Source organism: Grampus griseus, assembly GCF_964374135.1.
Source record: "Grampus griseus genome assembly, chromosome: 17".
Classification (NCBI taxonomy): Eukaryota; Metazoa; Chordata; class Mammalia; order Artiodactyla; family Delphinidae; genus Grampus; species Grampus griseus.
The window spans coordinates 40,886,531-40,909,912 of record NC_139011.1 but is presented as its reverse complement, the minus strand read 5'-3'; the positions used below and the strand labels follow the sequence as shown (position 1 = coordinate 40,909,912).

At 37.9% G+C, this 23,382-nt stretch overlaps 1 protein-coding gene across 1 annotated transcript; it reads left to right on the top strand.

Annotated features, from left to right (window-relative positions):
• The first annotated feature begins 2,305 nt into the window (after positions 1-2,305).
• Positions 2,306-23,382, top strand: PLEKHF2 (pleckstrin homology and FYVE domain containing 2). The gene is made up of 2 exons (XM_082675237.1): positions 2,306-2,523; positions 20,803-23,382. Exon 2 carries the CDS (start codon positions 20,817-20,819, stop codon positions 21,564-21,566), a length of 750 nt encoding a protein of 249 aa, XP_082531363.1. The 5' UTR covers positions 2,306-2,523; positions 20,803-20,816; the 3' UTR covers positions 21,567-23,382.

Here is a 23,382-nt window from a genome sequence, read left to right as displayed (position 1 = left end):
AATAGGCTCTAAGTTGGGGTGCACACAGACCAAGGAGGGTACAGAATATGCAGAGTACAGAAAGAAAACATACAGACACACACATACACATGTATGTTTTAAATCATTATTTCTGATATTTTGTGAATATGTTTTTAATGTACCTAACATATTAGGCATATCATAAAAATTAATAAACAGAAACCTCAATTAATATAGAGTCAGGAGACCAGAAGAGGGAGCTCTTAAGCCCTATGACAGTAGCAGAGACCAAAAGGAAGAAAGATTTCCTCTTCTTGCCTGGCAAGAGCTCAGCCAATGAGAGGTTGTCACAACTCTACCAATGAAAAGCCCCTGTACTTGGAACTCTCAATTCCTCCAATGGACTCTTTGTTTACTCTAGCCCTCCGAAGTTCCTTTTCCCCTCATTAAAAGAGTTCTCTCCTTACTGGGGGTGTGTGTGGGGGCGGAGACTTGCAGGTGCCTTGCCATGGTAGCATACCCTGAACTGCAATTATTTTTACTGGAGAAATAACTGGCAATCTATTTGTTTTACATCAACATTATAATAGACATGTGTGTATATACATATATGCACGCATATGTTACATATATTATTTTATACATAATTAATTATATATGTATTTATTTAACACATATATAGCCCTTACCATCTACCAGGCACTATGCTTTACAAATATTAACTCATTTAATCTTCATAATGACACTGTGGGGTAGATACTTTAATTATCCTCATTTTACAAATGAAACTAAGGCAAAATTTGGATGTGGCCAAGGGCACAGGTAGCTGGCAGCAAAGCAAAAATTTGAGTAGTCATTTTGGCTTCTAAGTCCATGCCTTTTAGGATAAGCTAAATACGTATACTGGGAGGTGGGAGAGGCCAAACATTTTTACTGATAGGTGGGTGATGAAAAATGTTTGGTGACTATTGCTCCAGACTAGACCTTTGACAACCAGTCAGGCATAGCAATTCCTAATCTCACACTTTAAAGGGATTTTGGAGATGATCAAGTCCATCCTTTCTTCCACTGACAGTTGCTGTTCTGTACGGAGAGGTGGATGAGGCTAAATGAAGTTGGGAGACGATTGAGATGAGAGTCCTGGGGACGTTTGTATTTGTCTACAGAGACAACTATACTAACACATGTAAAGATTTCTGTGACGGTGATTTTGTTTTCCTATTTAAAAAAAATCATCCTTGCCAGTTTTGTTCTAGTTACTAATTTTTAAAAAACATTTGTTTGTTTCTGAGATATTGACCAGGGGAAGATGGGAGGCTGCAGACCTGGTGGGGGTAGAATCCCAGACCAAAAGAAGGTTGGTTGGAACCAAGACCTGCTTATGTTCCGTAGGTGGGTGCTGGCGGCTCTAATTCAGGAACAATCAAAGGTTAAAAAAAAAACAAAAAACAAAAAACAGGTATTATTTCAAAATCTTGAAATAATAGATCAATAGGAAAGAAAATTTACCCAAATCTAATTTCCACCTATACACTTTTTGCTTGAAGTGAATATGCTGTCCCCTCCCCCCACCATTCCTTGTCTACTTTAGGCATCTTTAATATCTCTCCACGTACCCACCAGCGCGCTTAGCTGTGGTATAAATGAAGAAGGGCAGGTTTAACCTTATATACTATCATTACTGTTTCCAGGTGTGTGAAGTAGGTAGATGAGGCTTGCGGCGTCAGAGAAGTTTTGGAAAGACCGGGGTTCTAGGTCCGGGAATAAAGGCATCACTTAAAAGGCTGTGCAGAGTACGTGGGGTATGTGTTGCAGCCGCAGCTCCCTGTTTCAAGTGGTAGGGGTTTTAGGGAAAGCAAGTGGAAGATGTGACGGGGAAGGAACGCTGTGCTAAGTGGGTGTAGCAAACAAATGTCTGCCCCGACGCTTTAAATCCAAAGCTTTTATTTCCCGGCTGCGGCAAGTTCTTGAATTCCCCGCGGAGGCCCGTTCGGTGGTGGGGGGAGAGGGGGCCCAGCTTTCCTTCCATTCTTCCAGCTTCGCTAAGACCTTCTTGGTGAGATGAACAATCCTTTCTAAGGGATTGCCCGCGCGAGGCAACCCAGGTAAGACGTCCCACGTGCACTCAATCAGCTCCAGGACCCCCTACCCCACTCGGCGCGGAGGAACCAACCCCACGCCCCGGCTACCCAGGTGGGTGTGGCCTCCGCGGTGGCCCCGCCCCCTCGAGCACGTCGCGCGGGGCCGCCCGGGCGGGGCGAGGGAACAGGCAAGAAAGGGCGGAGAGCGAGCGGTGTGGGTGTGCTCGTGCGCGCGCTCGCGCCTGGCGTGTGGGTGGCGGCGCGCCCGTGCGCGCGCAGGGGAGAGGCCAGCTCCGGCGGCCGTTGTGGGTTTCGTCTGGAGGGGCGGAGGGTCACCTGAGTCCGGATTGCGCCGGCTGCGCGGGGCCGCTGGCTGCACACCCTGGGAGGCTCGGGCGGGGGAGCAAGCAGAGTCTGCGCCCGGCGCCCGGGACGAGGAGGAGTCGGACCTTCTCTGCAGCCGCTTTCTGCGCCCGGCCGGGTAGGTGAAGCCGGGGTTGGTTGTCCGGCGGCTCCTGGCGGGCCGGGAGAGGAGAAGCGAAACTTTCTGGGCGCTTCCCACCGCGGTCCCCGGGCCGTCGGCGGCGCGGGGAGGTGTCGTCGTCTCGGGCGGCGGCGACCGACGCCATGTTGGGGTCTGTGAGAAACGGGGCGCTCCCGGGCCGCTCCCCTCGCGCTGGGGGAGCCGCGCCCGCCCGCCGGGCTTGAGGGCAGCCCGCAGGGCCGCGCCGGTGCTCGTCCAGTCCACGGGGCCGCGGGGAGGGGGCCGGGCAGACGCGCGAAGGGGGCCCCGAGGTCGGGCGAGAAGTGAGGCGTGAGGACTGGTGTCCAGTCGTGGCCACCGGCGTCTTAGGGTGCCAACATCTTTCTATCCAAAAAGTTTGCAGGGTCTGGGCATCAGGGATGTTGTAACTTGAACAACATTTTTATGTGATTTCGGGCAAAAAATGGCACCGCAGAATTTGCTCTGATAGAAGCGCTGGCTCTAACGCCTTACTTATTTGGAGTCTTTTAAAGTCGTATGGTCTTTTGACGAATTTAGTTTTCCTTTAAAATTTTTATTGAAGGCCGAGAGCTTGCTGTTCATGTGTCTTGAATACCCCTGCGCGCTCTTAGTACAGTAGCAGTAACTTGTGAGTGTGCGGTGGGAATAATGGGTGGTATTAAGGTTACAGATAACCAAGCCCTTCTGTGTAATTCATAGACTCACAAAGTGTGTAAGCTGATAAATACCTTCTTTGTTGTGTTTTAGTACGTTACTGAAAAAAATTCAGTAAAGACAGACACGAACGTTCACTGAGAGACTTAAAGGCATGTGTTGTTCACTTAGGAATAAGGTGAAGTGATCTTGACATTGCGAAGTTTTTTCCTTCACTTTAGTTCCTTAAAGGTGCATGCCTACCTTGTTTCGAGCATTTACATTTTTCTGTACTCTGGTAGCTCATGGGGTCCTGAGGTTAATTCAGTATTAACGAAGGCTTCTATTTTAAATCGTTTCGGGTCCTCACAGCGTTGGAGGTGAATGGTATTAAGTTACTTATTTGGAAAGCACATGTAATCGCCTCAAAAAATAAAACCTGGTGTACTGACCAAGGAAGGCATCAAAAAAGATTCAGCTTGAATCACCCTAGTAAATGAATGTAAATTACTAGTTTTAATAAAGGCATCTGAGTTTCCAAATTCTGTTAATTGTACTGAAAGCACTCTTAACCACAAATAAGATAAACCCTTCAACATGTCTTGGAGAATTTCTCTTCTTGAACTGTAGGTAAAAATATAGCTTCTCAGATTTGATTGCTAATTTTCTTAGGGTTTTCTTTTTGTTTTGCTTCATTGTCAGGTAATTGCCATTATACATATTTATTTTTCTGGATGTAAGAGTTACCGAGACTGAGGTGATTTAACTAACTTCACAAATCTAGCAGCCAAGCTGGTATTTAACTGAGGTCTTATGACTGAAGCCTTCTCATTTTTTTTAATAGCATAACTTTGCAGGGTACATAACTCATTCCTGTGGTGCAGTCTGTGTCCACCTTGGTTCCTCTGTCTTAGCTGCTCTTTCTGATTTTAATTTAGTTCCTCAGCATAAATATTTCCTAGAGTATTTCCTAGGAAATTTCCTAATTTACAAGGAAATTTTTCCTCTTAAAAATACTCACTTGAGCATATACTCTGTGATGCTTTTTTGCCCTGTTCTCCTTATCCCACCCCCCCTTTCTCCCCGAGAATAATTCACTTATCTATCCTATTGCATCTCAGTAAATATAACATTTATCTGTCATGGCACCTCCTTGACAGCAGGCATTACATGAGGTCTAACTTGCCTCTTCATCCCCAGCGTCCCAAGAATATAGCAGATGTTCAGGAAGGGTTTGAATGGATGAATACACTTATGTTTCTTGTAAATAAACTTCATGAATTTCTTGTTAAATTGTACTTTCCATGGGCATAAGTAGTTAAATCTTCTCTAATTGTTTTTGGGAGGGGGGGATTTACCTTGGTAACTCAATTAATTTTGGACTGGGGATACAGAACTTGAATGTTATGAAATTTCCAAGTAGATAATGGACTGAAGTATAATCAACAAAAAAGCAGCAGCTGTGGGTCAACAAAAGGATAATAATCGTACTTTTAAAGTGCAACTGTATTTAGTATTTGCACTGAATGGAAGTAGAGGTAATGCCTGAAAATTTTGAAGGTCATATTTATACATTTAAGCTCTTTGATAGAGCAACTCTCATTTCTCTACCAATTATTGTTTTGCTAGAATTGTCTTAGAATTTTGTTTTAGAATGCCTTGCTTATTGGAAAACATACAACAATTGCTTTTCTATTGATAAGTTTATCTTTGAGAACCAGCTTTGTACCACCAGCTGCATGCTTAATAGCAAGGTGTATGCTGGCTTAATAAAATAGTCTTTGTAGATATACTCTCACAGTGCTGTTTTAAGTTGCAAAACTTAAACTAGGTGGCGTTCTGTAATGAAATTACTGTAGAATTTGGGGTTAATTCCCTGCCCCCATAACTTTCTCTCCAATTCTATAAACCACAAACTGTGTGCTCAGTTTGGGAGGTCCTGGGAGAGAATATAGAAGGCATTCAAGTAGTTGCTGTGAGTGCTAGAGAAAGCAAGTTGTATGTTGGGTGGATTGGAACCAAAGCAAACCAAACCTGAATTCTAGGTCTGCTCCATTCTAGCTTGTGACTCTTGAACAAGTCACTTCACTTCTTTAAGCTTCACTGGACTCACTTGTGAAATGGACACAGAAGCATTTGCCTAACAGTGTTGTGAAGATTTACTACGATGTTTGTGGAAGTGCGTGGTGCAGGATATTCAGTAAGTTAATTAGCAAATGAGCAGAGTGGCAGTTAATTACAGAATTTTAAAAGGGAAGCAACCTTTAGAAATACATACTTCAGTTCTCAACTTTGGTGCACATTAGAATTCCTTGAGGAGCTTCTGCACCCCACCCTTGAGCAAATCAATCACAGTTACTGCGTTTGGAGTCAAAGCATAGGTAGCTTTGCCAGTTTTTTGTTTGCTTGTTTTAAAGTGCAGTCAGGGTTGAGAACCATTAATTCAACCTCCCATCTCCTTATTCTCTTCATTTTGTTGTTGAATAAAGTGCAGAGAGAGGTTAAGTGCCAGCCAAATTCCCCGTCAGGTTAGAAAGAATGAATTTGCATTAGAGGAAAGTGACGTGCACAGAAGTTAAAATAACAGTTACCTTCATTTCAGAACAGAAAGGCCACATTTGGAACTACAGTTCACTAAGCCCGGTGGCAACTGTCTCCACTCTGCATTAACAACCTACATGGATGCCTGTGTTATTTAACCATATCATCATTTAGACCTCAGGTCTTAATCTGTGACCAGAGGTGATTCAAGGGCCTGTTTTCCATCATAACTATGAACCAGCTTTTTGTTCTCATCGTCACCTGCAGTCCCTCCTATGCTGTTAGTTTTCTCGTTTTTTTCCAGTCCTGAACTCTGTAGTTCATATACTGTGAACCCACTAGTACCACATAGGCCTCCTCTCCTCGACCTTTGCTGTATATAACTGGTCAGTTCTCAACTTGTAAATATCACCTTTTACTTTTTCTACTTTTGTCCCTGCGTAGCACTCCTGAAAAAAGTCACATCTATGGTGACTGTTAAATATTTGTTTTCTAGCTGCCTGTGTACTAGTTCCTTTCTAATCCTTTCTTATCCCAAAGTTGACTCGTTTTCTCTGTTTTCACTCTTAGGTTGCTAACCCCAATCTTGAAATGCTTGACTCTTAACAGATGACCTTGCTTCCTTCTATGGATTTTATGATGTGAATTTTCTGTTTTCTTTTTTCCATCAACTTTTTAAATCCCTTTCTCCTTTCCATTTCCATAAGCGGAACTATCCTTAATTCTTTATACTTGTTTCATTTAAACAGTGGTTGGGGAAAAAAATAAAAAAGATTTTTGTATTCTTTGGTTATATTTTTATTAATTATACCTGTAACTTTGTGTTTATTATATTTTTCTCAACATTCTTTGCATTTTGTTAATTTAAAAACTTTTTTCTTTGTCTATGAGAGAATATGTGTTCAATATAAAATAATTAGGCAATATCAAAATATTTCACCCTAGTACTTAGAGATAACCAGTACTAAATTTTTGGTGGGTGTCTTTCCAGACTTTAAAAAAAATTTTTTTTATATTGCATGTGCTGTTTAAAAGCTTTTATTTAATAAATTGCCATATTTAACAGTTTTCCACATTAAATATTAATCTGTTCTCCAAAAAGCTATCTAAAAATCCATTATATGGATATGCCCTAATTTGTTTCACTAATGTCCTGTTGTTGAACATTTAGATTGATTCTGACTTTTCAACATTATAGACAAAGCTACAGTGAACGTCTTCATGTGAACAACTTTGTACACTGGTCTAATTATTTTTTGCATATATTCTTGGAAGTAGAATTGTTGTGTAAACTTTTTAAAGTGATTATATTGCCAAAAATGGCATTTAGAAAGGTTATTCCAGTGTATACTTTCAAGAATATGAGTGCTTATTTTTTCCACATCTTAGAGAGGTGAATAATACATCATTTAAATTTTATTTCTTTGATTAGCACTGAGAGCCAACAGTTTTCCATTTACTGGTCATTTTCATTTGTTCCTTTGGAAATTGCCATTTGTATCTTACCCATTTTTCTTTTGGGATATTTTCCTTTTATCTCATTGATTTACAGGAGCCCTTTATATATTAAAAATGTTGACCCTTTGTCATATTGTGCAACTTTTTCTTTAACTTTAAGGCTTTTTTCCTCTTAGTGTTGAAGTTTAAAATTTTTACGTGGTAAAATGTTTTCTTTTATGGTATTTGGCTTTTTTTAATGTTATATTTAGCCATTTCTCTCTAGAGCTAGAAATTTAAGTTCTGTCTGTCACTATTAGACTTGATGCCAGAGGGAAAACTACAGTACAGCCTACCTTCCCCGCAACCCCAAGAGTTTGTTTCTCAGGATAAATTTCTGTGATTAAAAATTCCAGGGTCAAAGGGCAGTGCTTTCTGAAATATTACCTGTACATTACCTGTACAGGTAAATATTACCTGTACAATATTTCTGTACATTACCTTCAGTCCTTGATTTTTTTTCCCCACGTTTCACTGCTTATTGTGACCTTTTGGCACAATGAGGTCATTTAGTCTCTGAGACTTGGGAGACATGTGAAAGCATGTTGAAAAGGTGCTTTATGCTTTCTTGTCTCCCCTTTTCTCTCCTCCTGCTTTCTAAACTAGGCATTCCCCAAAGTTTAGTCCTCTGCCCTCTCCTCTCTTCCACAGCATCAATGATCATCTCTTCACAGATAACTCTGAAATCTCTTTCTGTCCTGGAGCTCCCTGCTCATCTTGGGGTTTCTGTTTGTCTGACAGATGTTTGTCTTGTGTATACCTTGAAGGCACTTCAAGATAAGTATGCCCCAGACTGATTTCTTCCCCTCCTGAAACAAAACTAGCATCTGATCTACCCAATGGATTATGCTTAAACCTTTGAAGTCGTCTTATACTCACTTTCAAACCCATTCAGTTGGTTCCTCAATCCTTTCTGCCTTACCTCAGTAATCTCTCTTACTTCCATCTTCCCCTTTTTATTTCTGCTGTCAAATTTGTGGCTTAGGCTTTTGTTACCTCTCACTTAGAGACTACTGTAATATGCACCTGCTTTTTTTGCCTCCAGTTTTGCTTCTTTGGTAGTCTCTCCAGTTCATCCTGTGTTCTGCTTCTGTGGACTTATTAATATTTTCCTATTTTCCTTGGTCTTCCCATTGCCTCTACAGTGAAGTCTAAACTGTTGAGTGTGATGCTTACTTTCCTCTGCATTTTGGCTCTTCCCTATCTTGCCAGGTTTCTAGTTTACCACTATACATTCTCCACGTCCTACCTCCTTCAGCCTGGACTCAATTATTTCCTCTCTGGGGAATATATTCTATTTGTACACCATCATCTCCTATCTCTCTCCCTCTCCCCTAAATAGTTTGACCTACTACTTTTGCTCTAAGGCCCAGCTTGAATTTCTAGACATTTAAGAGTTGTTCCTAAATATTCCCCCTGGTCAAAATTAACCTCCCAACTACACTCTTTGGTCTAAGGTTTCATCACTCTTTTTATTTTTTTTTTAGTTAAAAAACATTTTATGTTTTTGGTTTGTTTCTCCTTTGCTCCTTTAGATTTTGAGTGCACAGATTGAGGTAATCATATTCCTCAGTTCATAGCATACTATATGAGTACCAAACACTTTCTTGTTTTGTTTGGTGTTTCCTTCCTTATCAGTTACTTCCATTATCCTCTTTCCTGTAGAAACACACCCTAATGTATAATACATGAATTATATATACTTGTGTATATAAACTTGGGTATATGTCTGTCCTCCTTCACAAAGATTGTTAGTTTTGAGTACTTCTATCTTTGTACGGAGTAAGTAATCAGTAAATGTTTGCTACGTGAAATTCATTGAAAATTATTGATTTTACTAGCTTCCATATTGCTTAGACTAAAAACCCAGGGATTTAATTTCAATTTCACTCTTCCACATCTAGTTTAGTTATGGCAATCCTGAACATTACTGATTCTTTCTTTTCCTGTTGCAAACTTCAGACTCTCATCAACTTTCCCTTTTACTTTTGCAATAATTTTTCAGCTGGGTCCTTTCAGTCTCTCCCTCCTGAAATCTTTCACTGTTTCCACAGTTATCTTAGAAGAATCCAGATCAAATCAGGCCACTCCTTCCCAGAGCTTCAAAAAGAGCTCTCAGGAACCAAGAAGATCTCTTGTCTTATTTTTTTCTCCCGGTTTTCTACTAAATATCTCTTCTCCAGCCTCTTCTGCAGCTGTACGTGTAACTTTTTAAAAACACATTTTTACTTGCAGAGCTTTATGCCTTTACGTATCATGTTTTTGCCTCTTGAAGTTCACAACCTGTTTTCAGTGTATTTTTCAGAACCTGTTTCAAGTGTTCAGCTGCTGCGTTCTTCCTTACCGCTTTAACGTTTTTATTATAGTATTTATTTCATTGTGCTTTTTATTAAAACCTTGTGGGAACATGTCTTAATTCCCAGTGTCTGGTTCATTTTTGTTTTCCCTTTAACACAAAGCATAAAGTCTTGAACATAGTGAGTAGATTGTAACTGCTTTGAAAAATACTAAAGAAAATTTGTTAGGGATGTGATGGGTACCAGCTTTATTTGTCAAATATTATACAATGATTTAACAGCTGTCAGCACTGTACAGCTGCCCCTGTACAAATACTTTTTGAAATGATGAAGTTTTTTATCTGAATATTGTTGATGTTGAAAATACGCATACACCATCATTTTTTATTTGCTAACTAAACAGCTGTGCTTTTCAGTAAGAGAAGAAATCATTTTTATATATTATCTTGAGATTGAGATTTTAAAAACAGGATCTGCTATGCTCAATACTTAGAATTCACAGTTAGATACTATAGTTAAATAGACGAGAACATTTGCCTTGTAAATTTAAAATCTGTGGGCCTAGTGAAGGGTGTGGTTCCTGTTTTGTGTGAAAATTAGTACTATGGATGTCAAAAATGAAGTCTCTGATTTTCATAAAGCTCAAGGTCAAGAAGCTGCTGCTGCTTTTAACTGCTCAGTGCACAGTGATGGCATGTATATGCAAGCAATTTTGTAGGTGCTGTTGGGAATACGAAGTTGTAGGAAATGATCTTCTTTTTTTCAGGAACCTCCAAATCTGTTGGGAATAAGCAGGTATACAAGTTTTTATAGAACATAATAGAGGGCTTCCCTGGTGGCACAGTGGCTACGAATCCGCCTGCCAATGCAGGGGACACAGGTTCGAGCCGTGGTCCGGGAAAATCCCACATGCCGCAGAGCAACTAAGCCCGTGTGCCACAGCTACTGAGCCTGCACTCTAGAGCCCACGAGCCACAACTACTGAAGCCTGCGTGCCACAACTACTGAAGCCCACGTGCCTAGAGCCTGTGCTCCACAGCAGGAGAAGCCACCACAATGAGAAGGCTGTGCACCACAACGAAGGGTAGCCTCCAACTAGAAAAAGCCCATGTGCAGCAACGAAGACCCAACGCAGCCAAAAAAAACCCAAAACCAAACAAAAAACAACGTAATAGAATATAAGTGCCATAAATGGTACAGGTAAAATGGTATGATAATTTAAAGGTAAACAATATGTGCCTATGAGGTTACTGAACTGACTGGTAAGATTTCAGAACAGCAAGTGGGGAAGGACATACTGAGCTCAGGTAGAGGAGAGGAAGCTCAGAGCATAACCTGGGAATAGCTAGTAGTCTGGCTTGACTATAGCAGAGAACATACAGAAAGGTAAAACTGAAAAGATAGACTGGGCAGGCTGGGGCTTGACTGAAGGGCTTTGAATACCAGGTCAAGGATTTTGGAATTAATTCCGTTGGCCAGGGAACCTTTGGTTGTTAATAGAGAGTTCCCTGAGCATAGCTGTAGTTAAAGAATATTAATCTTGCCTTGTGTGGCATGGTTTAAATGCTGAAGACTAGAGGACTTGTTTCAAGCTTGAGGTTCGTATTCCTTCTCTTTGTAAAGACCTTTTTTTTAAACTCCCAATGTGACTGTTCTGGTTTTCTAAATTAATTTTTTAAAATCTTGGGCTTCCCCGGTGGCTCAGTGGTTGAGAGTCCGCGTGCCGATTCAGGGGACACGGATTCGCGCCCCGGTCTGGGGAAGATCCCACATGCCGCGGAGCGGCTGGGCCCGTGAGCCATGGCCGCTGAGCCTGCGCGTCCGGAGCCTGTGCTCGGCAACGGGAGAGGCCACAACAGTGAAAGACCCGCGTACAGGGAAAAAAAAAAACTTCAACTGTGGCTTAGTCATTCTTTGTATACCATGGTGAGTTTCTCTATCAAGCCTAACCTATGTGAAACTGCGTTTATTAACACCCTAAAATTAGTCATTACTTTACTTTTCACTTCCTTTTAGTGTTTGAAGAATTATTTTCAGCATACGTTCTACTTATTACCATGTGTTTTAAGATTTTTGTGTCATCAGTGGCTTTCTCCAAATACCTAATAAGGTCCACATGAGTGAAATATTTCTGGAATATTTATTTCTGAAGGTAGCAAAGTATAATGGAAAGAACATGCATTTTTTTTACAAAACTGGCTGTGCGACTGGGAAAATTCCTTAACTAGTCCATGACTCAATTTACTCTTTTGTAAAATGGATATGATTATCCATTTTAACAAAATTGAGATTATTAAATGAAATAGAAAAATGTGGACGTGCCTAGCACGTGTAGGTGTTGAGTAAATGCTTTTTCTTTTTCCTTTCTTGGTTAAGCCTGTAGTATAGTGCATTTGGGTCTACTTTTCAGTAATAGGCAAATTTAGTGCCTACAAGAGATATAAAACAAATTACTATGGCTCTCTGTAAATGTGATTCAAAGTTTAGAAGTTTCAGTTCTTATCAATCCACCTTTATGAGTTTAAAATTAATATAAAAGATTGTTCCTTTTTTTCTTATCTAAGAAATGAATGTTTCCTTGATCACTACTGATTTCTGCAGTACATATTGTATAATTGGTTTGCCACAGTGGCAGAAATGCTAGTGGAAAGGGGAGGGAAAAACTGTCTATTCTTATTGATAGAATATTTAAATTTTCTAAAATTCCAAATTTAATTTGCTAAATGTTCAAGTATTTCTTCTTTGTGTTATTCTTCTAGTATTTTATTGAGAGTCTTTAGAATTTCCTAGAATTTCCTGATTATTATTATGCTTACTAAATTATAGAACTTTTGAAAGTAAAAACTGCTCTGTCCTTTGCATATGGTAGGTGCTTAGAATAATTGTTCATTTGACTTAGGTGCATTAGGAGAGAGGGGTAGTTTGTTCTAATACCTACACATTTGCCCAGGGAGGATGTACCTCTGATAGTTTCTTGCTGCTTTAAAAAAAAAAATGTCTTCTTTCCCCACTTTCCTGTTTGTCTCTCCTTTTCCTTTTACAGTTTCTAGTCTTTAATTCAGCAGTAACACAGATTTTAAAAAATCAATTGATATTAAGACATAGTCAAAAGTTTGATTAAAAATTAATTTTTAGTCTTAGTAAACCAGAACTATGGCCCATCTACTATCAGAGTTCATTATTTTAAAGACAAGAAAGGGCTTTGCAGATTATTTTATTCAAGGTGGTAGCTGGTGTGTGTGTGTGTGTGTGTGTGTGTGTGTGTGTGTGTGTGTGTGTGTGTGTGTGTGTGTGTGTGTGTGTGTGTGTGTGTGTGTGTGTGTGTGTGTGTGTGTGTGTGTGTGTAGAGCAGTTAGGTAGCTTGTATGAAATCTCTTATTTAGTGCCAGAGCTGAGATTAGAATCCAGGTCTTTTGGTTCATAGTTTATTCTTTTTTCCATTATAATGCAGAGTTGAATACTGAAGCTCACTGATATCAGATGTCTTGGGTACGTGTAAGAAATTAATTAGGTGATTTTTTTGTTTTAAACTCACCTGCAGGGATGAGATAGAAGTATTGGTTTTCAGTAAGAAGAACTGGGCTATAGTATTCTGTGACAGTTGGGCTCTCTTCTCAATTGTAAATAGCATTCTGACTCCTTTTAAAAAAGAGTTTTTGCCTCTTCTAGTATTACATTTTTAACAGGTGGTAGACACTCCATTGAAGAACATATTAACTTTAGAAACAAGATGTTACCAAAAGACTAGTGTGGAACTTGGACGATGCAAATGTAGTTCTTGTCTACAGTTGTGAAGGAGATAACTTGAAACTTGGATGGTTTAATTTTTAAAAATTGGTATATAAAGCTGTCTTTATAAAAGTTAAGAGTGTTTCTTTGTTTTGTTTTTGGTATGCTTTTCCTGTGGTTCTTACATTTTCAACTATGAATTAAGGCTGCCAGACACCATTTGTTGGAAAAGAAGACAGGAAATCAGTTGGAAAACTGTTGCATGTGTAGAGTTCTCTGAAGGAAATCAGTTGGAAAACTGTTGCATGTGTAGAGTTCTCTGAAGTGGCTGGATGTAGGATGAAACTAACAGATATAGTAGTAGTTTTCTTATCAGTAGTAGTAATGAATTAGAAAATATAATGTGGAAAAGAGACTAGATTCAAATATCAACAAAAGATAGGAGATACTTGAATTTAAGTAATGTAACAATCTTGTGAGAAGAAATGTACAAAATTACTGGGCCATTAAACAAGATTTGAAACCTTGGGAAGAGATAGTATCAACCTGCTAGGAACACTACAAGTGTAATATGAATTCACCAAAATTTCAGTGGATTTGGTCTCTATTTTTTTCACTTATTTATTGTAATTGGAAATGGTTCTAAACCTTAGCTGCACAGTGGAATTACCTGAGGAACTTTAAAGTGTCCCAGTACCCAGGCCAGACCAGTAAAATCAGAACATCCTAGAGGGAGGGATCTAGATATCACTATTTCTTAACCTTTAATATCTGTCATCACAACCTATTGGTCTCAGTTTTGTATTTTGAGTTTCTATTGATATTTTAAGCAGTTCTAATTATTTGTAGTGATTGATATTTTGTTATTTTATTATTTCTTAGAGATTTTCAAAACAAAAAGGAAATTTATGTATTAAAAAACATAGCTTGTTATTACCATATGGGTTCATTGGACATGTGTAAATCTAAGATATATTATAGGATTTTAGTGAGTGATCTTGTTTTTCCTATATCTTGAAGCATTTTACTATTTTATTTTCTTAGGAATTATTTAACCAAAAAGAAGAAAATAGAAGTGATGTAATTGCCTGGAAGGATGATGCAGTGATAAAATAAATCACCACTATTGCACCATTTTTCAGTTTTATTATTACATTAACCAAAGTATTGCATCATCTTTCAAAAAGATACGAAAGCAGTTTGGAGATATCCTTAGTCTTTTTATTTTAAGCTTTCATTTAGCATATTTGAGAATTTAGATTTTTTTCATTTTTCATCTAATGACAAAGAAAAAAATGAGCAAAGCTAGACATTTCAGAACTATTAGACAAGTCACAGGGTGAGTGCAAAGAAACAGCAACACTTAAACTAATAATGATGGTGAAACATTATAAGTGAAATCTCAGACAATGAGCCTTCAGTTGATGATTTTCTAGATGAGTTTTCTCAAACTCAGAATTAATTAGTAAACAATATTCCTAAAAACAGAAATGGAAATATTATAGATTCATGCATGACAACTTATGAGCAGTTAGTTGCATTTAAAGGATACTATACTTTTGTATCTACATACCTTCAGTAACAGGAATGTAGAATAAGAAATTTGCTGTGTTTCAGTTTTTATAAAGATTGTTTTTAAAGTTATTGTTTTTTACTATTCGTTCATTCTTGTTTCTGTAAATTAGTTATAAAATGGCTTAAAATATTAAAAGTAAATAAAAAGGGTATTTTGGACTCAGAGAGTAAATTGGGATGGCTATTTTTTTATGGTATACTAAAGGTTAAGAGTTTCCCTGTGGTTCCAGGCAACTAAGGTTGGGAAACACTGTTCTAAGTAGATGTCATCTGGACAAATAAGCAGAAGAGATTAGGTAAAACATTTAAAAGGTTAAGTAATGGGAAATAGTCTAGTTTTACCAGGTGCATAGTACTGACAAAAGAATTATAAAACAGGTTAATGGATTAGACCAGACAGCCCAGAAGCAGTGTTATAATACTATATAAAAATTTAATATAATAGAGTGTCATAAAGCAGTAGATTAGATTATTAATACCAGTAAATAATAGCTACCACATGTTGACTACTTGCTGAACATTTTGTATGCATTATCTCATTTAATCCTCCCCCGATATAGCTGCTATTGTTATTTCCATTTATAAGTGAGGAAATCTGAGGTCACACAGTATTTGGTGATTCTGGAGCAGTTAGCTCCTTTAGAATGCAAATATTTGAAAAGGAAAAAGGGTTTTTACCTATGACAGAATAAATTTCAGGTGGATAAAAGAATTAAATGTAAAACCTAAACCATAGAGAATAATGAATAGGTGCATCCGATATCTGGATAAGGGAAACTTAGGAGTCAGTCATTGGGAAAAAAATTACAAAGGAAAGTATCTGTAAGTGTAACTACTTAAGAAGTAAAACTCCTTTTGTGTCAAACACCATAAACAAAATTACAGCTTAATATACTAGGAAAAGCAATGAAATAACTGGGTTAATAGACTTTATGTGTAATATACTCATATAGATTAATAACCTAAATATATGAGTGTAGAAATACAAGTTACTAAACACATTAGAAAGTAGCTGGTCTCACGAGGTAACTATGAAATAAAATATTCAGTCAAATTGAAAGTACTGTTCTTTCCTGTTTTAGGACCTTTGTCCATAGTATTAGTTCCTTTGCAAGGCTGACTCCTCATCCTTTAAGACCCAGTGTGTAGCACCACCTCAGTGAAGTCTTTTTGAACTACTCAGTAAATGAGTTTTTCCCTATATCTTGGCACACTGCTGATTTCCTTCATTGCACTTCACCTTTTGGAATCACCTGTTGGTTTACTTACTTACTGTCTTTCTCCTCCACTATACTCTGAGCTCTGAGAGGAAAAGGATAATGTCTGGCGTTTAGAAAGTGTTCAATAAAGTTATTGAATAAATAAACATAATGAATAAAAGAGAAGTAAAAAATGAATAAAAATGAGATACCATTTAAAAAAATCTACTCTATTTGCTGAAATTTTTAAAGGAAAATACTCTGTGTGAAACAAGGTGGGATGGATATAGTCATTGTGCTACTTGGTAAATTGGTGTTACCTTTCAGAATGGAAATTTTGTAAAAGATAGCAAGAGCTTTAAACATTAGTGCCTTTTGACCCAGTAATTTTGCTTCTTGGAATCTATCCTAAAGAAGTCATCTCTGCCAGAAGATGGGGAAGCATTCTTCCTAGCTCTTACTGTATTCACTGATATTCCTTCCTAAGAAAAGTAGACAGAAGTCCAATTGGGCCACATTTTATAGTTGTCTTCTGTTTCTTTTCATGCAGATATGCCAGGGACTCACTCCTTGGCTAGCCCCAGTATTCTTGTATTCTAATACTCTCACAGAAGTCTTTTGAGAGTTCTTACTGCTTGGGGCACCTCACTGTACAGGTAGTAGATTTGGATTTGGACTTTGGAGGAAAGTAAAGGGTCCTGTTTAGGCCCTGGGCTAAAGGGTAATGCCTTAAATCCAGTTTATTAAGAGCCTTGCTTTGGGGTGTCTGGAAGTAATCCAGCTAATGGTGGTACTTTGATTTCATTTTTGATTTATCTCCCTTCTCTCAGCCCCTCCCTTTTGTGCCCCCACCACCTCTTTCTCGTGTGTGTGTGTGTGTGGGGGGGGCATTTGTGTATTCCTGGGGTTTCAAAATCAGTGCTTCCTTTCTTTTTCTTGTCAGACACATACTGAAAACATTTTAGGACCAGCAGGGATAATGGAAAGGATTGCTTAAGGCCAAAGGCCTTAAGTTCTTTGTGCTCACTGATGTTCAAATACAGGTCACAATCCATTGCTGAAGTCAAGTGGGCTGCAACTATCATTAAAGTAAATGAAGATGCTAGAATACATCATTCATAGAATTGTATATTGTTTGTAACATTGCAGTATGAAATATATTTCTTATCAGCGTCACTGTCAAACTTTGAAAGCTATTTGCTCCAGCCAAATACCAGTTAATGCCCCAAACTTGGGCTTCCCTGGTGGCGCAGTGGTTGAGAGTCCGCCTGCCGATGCAGGGGACACGGGTTCGTGCCCCGGTGCGGGCTGGGCCCATGAGCCATGGTCACTGAGCCTGCGCATCCGGAGCCTGTGCTCCGCAACGGGAGAGGCCACAACAGTGAGAGGCCCGCATACCGCACACACACACACACAAAAAATGCCCCAAACTTCACTTTTGTTGCATCATATTTAAACAGGGGGAAAGATTTATGAACAGGGATTCAGGCTTAATGTATTGCAGAATTTGAACAGTGAAACATTATCAGAAGACTGGCTAAATAAATCATGATGACTTACCCTTTCAGGTTATTTGCTCAAATTAGTATTCTTTTATCTTCAGTATTTTTAAGGTTTGCGGTGAAGGTCCAGAGGTTAGCAATAGCTTTCTTAGTTCTTATATATAGAGCCAGTGGAGCCTTAAGGAATAATCAGTGTGCCATAATACACTGGTAACAGCACGGAGGAATCAGCTTTGAGCCTCAGTTCTGTGACAGCCTTGGGCATGGTACTTAACTCCTTTATGTCAGTTTGCTCATCTATAAACTGGAGCTAATAGTGCATATCTATCATAAGGTTGCCCTGGGTAGGAAATACAGTAATACATGTGAAGTGCTCAGCTCTTGCTTGGGCTCCCAGTGAGTAAATTCCAGACTGTTCTGCCTGAATCTCTATTTGTGCCTTAGTTTCTCCTTCAGCTCGCATTTCAGCTAATATTACTAGATGATTCTTTGGGAGATAAAAACTTCACAGCAGTTTGAGACAGTTAAAATCAGAAGATAATAAATGTGAAAAGCACTGCACAAATTTGTGGTGGTATTAATTCCAGTAGTAGCAATAATAGGAAACCTGTTTGCATTGCAAATGAGCTGATTAATAACTGTATAATGAGTAGAATCAGTAGTTGATTCAGGTGGGAATAAATAGATACTTTCAGTTTTCTACAGGTGCCAACGTATTTCTTGCCTTAGGACCTTTGTAGTTTTTCCTTTTGTCTGGAATATTCTCCCTCATCCTCGTCCCTCATGTATGCATATCTAGTTCTGCCCTATCAGCTGAAAAGATACCACTTTAGATACCCTGACCATCCAGTCTGAGTAGACTGAGTAGTCCCAGTGGATTTTTTTAAAAATCACTTTAAAAACTTACAATGTTAATTATTACTTGGGTCTCGATTGTTTTCTGTTTGCCTCCTCCCCAACTAGGATGTAAGCCTTGAAGAGCAGGGACCTTGCCTGTGTTGTTTATTATTTTGTCCTGTACCCAGATCAGTGCCTAACAAACACTTGTTGAATGTTTGACTATCATGTAAAGTATGAAAAGTTATCCATAATTGTACTTTCCAGAGATAAATAACCATTCTTGACATTATGGTATATAGTTTTCTAATTTTACATACTTACTAGTGTCTAATATTATGCTCTTATACCATATTTTGTTGAGTCTAAAGATGAACATGTTTTACTGTATTTTATGTCTCTAAAATTGGGATGCCGTATAATCAAGAGTTTGCCATGATTTAATTGGCAGCATTTTTCTTTCTCAATAGCACATAAAATGAGGCTGTGTCTTAATAGCATCTTAGATTTGATGAAATTTGGTATGTATTTGAAACAAAAATGAGATCATTAGGTTCAACTCCCCCACCTAGATATCAATATTTTGAGCATTTTCCTATATCACTGTATTTAGATCTGTCACATTCTTAACAGATATCTAGCATATTGTTAAGGGTGTATCATAAATTGTTCAACCAGTTCCTCTTGATGAACAGTTGGAGCTTTTCCAGTGTTTTTTTCTGTTACAGACAGTGTTGTGTTGAATATACTTGTACATATCTTTTGAGTGCCTGGATCAGTGGGTACACATATTTTCTGTAGTGTATGAGGGTACCTGTTTCCCTATATCCTCAGTATTACTGCATCTTAAGAAATTATTAAAATTTTTGTTAATCTGATGAATGAAAACATATCCTAATGTCTTACTCATTTATTTATGAATGAGGTTGAGCCTCTTTTCATGTTTACTTTTTAAATTTTCTCTTCTGTGATGCACTTGTGCATAGGGCAGTAGACTTTTAATTGGCTGGCAGATTTGCCCTAATTAGAAAGAGAGGCCATCACACTTCGGAGCCATGTGTTGTCATATTAATTTTTGGGAACAACTTTCAGGGCAGAGTCCACCCTTGTGGAAGGCAAGAGGGCTTTATAAGGACCCAGGATTAGGGGAGAGACAGAATTCAGGAATAATCAGAATTGTTGTATCCTTTATAATGGAGGCCAAGAAGGGTTACAGTCTCATCAGTTTGTGAGCTGAATACTGGAACTTAAACTATGCTCTTACTCTTTAAATGCTCCTCTCCTTTCTGATATGATTTGGTTATAGTATGGTATTGTTGGGTTAGTGGTCTGAAATAGGCACAACTCTGGGACTTGAGTGAAGTCAATATTGGATCTAGAGATTAAATCTTTGATCATTTAAGACTAGATTAATGTGGGTTTTTTGCACATTGCCAAGATGTTCTTGTCAACCTTTTTGAGCACTTTTACTATGCCAGACAATGTGTGTTTCAAAGATAGATATCAGATGGTCTCTGCCTTTTAGGTTCCATTGCAGCCTATGGAGAAGACAGATTTCAGTCCTTCGGTGAGAGTGAGTCCAGAAGGTACAGGGAATATGAAGAGCACAGAGGAAGGTGTTTAGTCTAACAGAGTTTAAGGAAGACTTCTTGGAGTAGGTGTGATAAACTGAGTCTTGAAGGATGATAAGAGTTAGCTGAGGGTAGTAAATAGTAAAGGATACAAGAGTATGAGAGAAGATATGTATGATTGAAATGGACTACAAGTGGTAGGGTTTTCTTAGAACATAACATTGGAGGTAAAGAGTGACTTATGATGAGTCTGGGAAGATAAGCAAGAACCAGATAATGAAGGGCCTTAAATGCCATGTTAAAGATTCTGCATTTTTTAGGTTAAGGGGAATAATCTTGAGTAATGGTGTGGTCAGATTTGCATTTGAGAGATCACTGCCTGAAGATTGATTTAAGGGGCAAGAGCTAAGGCAGTAAGGTGTGTTGGGAAACGATTCTGGTAATCCAGGTGAGAGGATTGAGGCTTTAGCTCAATGGTAATAGAGCCTACTGGAAAAATCATAGTTGTTTCTCTTATATAATATTTGGCCTTCTTGTTCAGAATCCCTCTGAGATTAAATTTCCTGTAGCTGATGGCTTATATTCATTTTCTAATTATTTGTTGTTTTATGTCTGTAAGAAGTTTATACTTTTATAAATACCTGCTAATGATACTATATGGAGATGGTTAATAAATGTTTTTGATGATTATAAAAATTGGGAGATGTTAGCTCTTTTGGTATACTTAGTGATTATCTTAGAGGGAAACAATTGGGGAATTTTGCCTTTGGGTAGAAGTAATGATTCGTTAGATTAAATTTAGATTGTATAATTTTTTTAACTTATATGAATTTATAATTTCTGTGTGCTGATTTCTCTCTCTCTCTTTTTTAAGGCTATTAGCAAAAGATGGTGGATCGCTTGGCAAACAGTGAAGCAAATACTAGACGTATAAATATAGTAGAAAACTGTTTTGGAGCAGCTGGTCAACCCTTAACTATACCTGGACGGGTTCTTATTGGAGAAGGAGTATTGACTAAGTTGTGCAGAAAAAAGCCTAAAGCAAGGCAGTTTTTCTTATTTAATGATATTCTTGTATATGGCAATATTGTCATCCAGAAGAAAAAATATAACAAACAACATATTATTCCCCTGGAAAATGTCACAATTGATTCTATCAAAGATGAGGGAGACTTGAGAAATGGATGGCTGATCAAGACACCAACTAAATCGTTTGCAGTTTATGCTGCCACTGCCACTGAGAAATCAGAATGGATGAATCACATAAATAAATGTGTTACTGATTTACTCTCCAAAAGTGGGAAGACACCCAGTAATGAACATGCTGCTGTCTGGGTTCCTGACTCTGAGGCAACTGTATGTATGCGTTGTCAGAAAGCAAAATTCACACCTGTTAATCGTCGTCACCACTGCCGCAAATGTGGTTTTGTTGTCTGTGGGCCCTGCTCTGAAAAGAGATTTCTTCTTCCCAGCCAGTCCTCTAAGCCTGTGAGGATTTGTGACTTCTGCTATGACTTGCTTTCTACTGGGGACATGGCCACGTGCCAGCCTACTAGATCGGACTCTTATAGTCAGTCATTGAAGTCTACTTTAAATGATGTATCTGACGATGATGACGATGATGATAGCAGTGACTAAAGGCGTATTTTGAAATATTTAATCAGATGTGACTATCTGAGAAATCAGCTCTGGGGGGAATGTAAAATCCTGAGCTTTCTGTCAGTTTTGCTCTAGCCATGAATTTGCCTGAGAAACTTATAACCTATGTGCCTCAATATGTTCTATAGAAAATAGGTCCTGTTACCATCCCCCAGCCCCAACTGCTGCTGCCACTCTCTCCTCACCTCCCCCAGCTCCCTGTTCTTCTACAGGGATAGACTGTTGCGAATATATCAGATAAAGTTTTGGTTTCTTATTCTTGTTTTAATTCTAGACTATTTTCTTGAATGGTTGGGAAAAGATGTTTATTTAACATGTACTACACTGTTGTTTATTATATGTTCTGTTATATGGAAAAACTAAAAGCAAAGAATGATGGAAAAAGGAGTGTGATGTGGTCAGTTAATAATGTTATTAGCTTTTTTCTAACCATCCTATCTAAAGGTTAAGACACCAGTAACAGAAATACATGCTTTGGAAATACTTTGTTTGGCTTTTTCATATACCAGGTGGTGCCTTATCATAATAGCACTGTTGCATGTAATAAGCCCCTACCTTCTCACTTTTTAGTTTGTTTTAAAAATACACTGGTGCTCTTTGAGGTGTAAAATGAATGTTATAAATGGGTGTAATTAGAAAATACTTCTCATTTGACAGCTACAAATAACTAAATTTAGAGGTTCTTTATTCTATATGAATATTTTTCCATAAAATAGTTGTGATTATTCTATATTTTTACTTTTTGTAGGTATCAAATTATAATTGTCATTCTGGGGAATTTGGTTTGAAATTTATCAAATACAAATTGTCATTGCATTATTGCTACTTTTAGTAAGACATATTTTTAGGTATAAATTCATCTGCTTTAACATTGTTTCTAGAATGAAACATCTTATACAACTTCTTGAAATGAAACAATCTCTTAAAAAAAACCTCATGCTAGAGCACAGATCTCCTTAGGTTGAAGATTTGGAAGAAATAATGTATGAGAATGGTCAAGAGAGACCAGTTAAGTTTGACTAGACTTCATATCTGTGGAAGTATTTTCTCTTTCAGTGTGAAACTATCTTGAATTTACAAATATAGTGTTATATTTTATAAAGTTTTGTAAAGTCCCAAACAATATTTCTATTTTTGTAAAACAGTTGTATGTTTAATCTGTTTCTGAAATCATTTTGCAATCTATGGAAATAGAGTAGCAATTGATCTTTCTAAATTGTGAACTTTATTGAGTCAGTCTAGATTGCTTTTAAGAAGAGGTAATTTTTCACTCTTTGCTTTTGAGGCAGCCATTAGGTTGAAAGTATATTTATCATATAAAACTTGATGCATTTTGCACTACTCTCTCCATTTGTATGCTGCAAATAACTGTAGTCTTTCAAATATGAGAAATCAGTCTGAAGTTTGTTTTAAATTCTAAATTCTTTTGTTTTAAAATCTTTAAATCTGGATATATTTCAAATGTCATGAGAGGTTTGATTTAATAACTTGTGATGGAGGATTCTTTGGTTTGGTTAAGGCACTAACTTTACTTTTAAGTTGTGAAAGCACCTGAGATATATAGATCTCCCTGTAGGAAATGTGAAAGAAAGGCACAACAGGTTTTGTTTTGTTTTGTTTTAATATCATGTGGACTTTTGTTTCTAAGCAATATTTACATATAATCAATAAACATATCCAAAAAGGACCGTGAAATCTGAGAAGTGCTAATGGAGACTTGCTCATACATAGGAACCTAGCAAATTCAGGAACCAGGGGGAAATGTTCTGAGATAACATTTATGTTGTCAACCTCT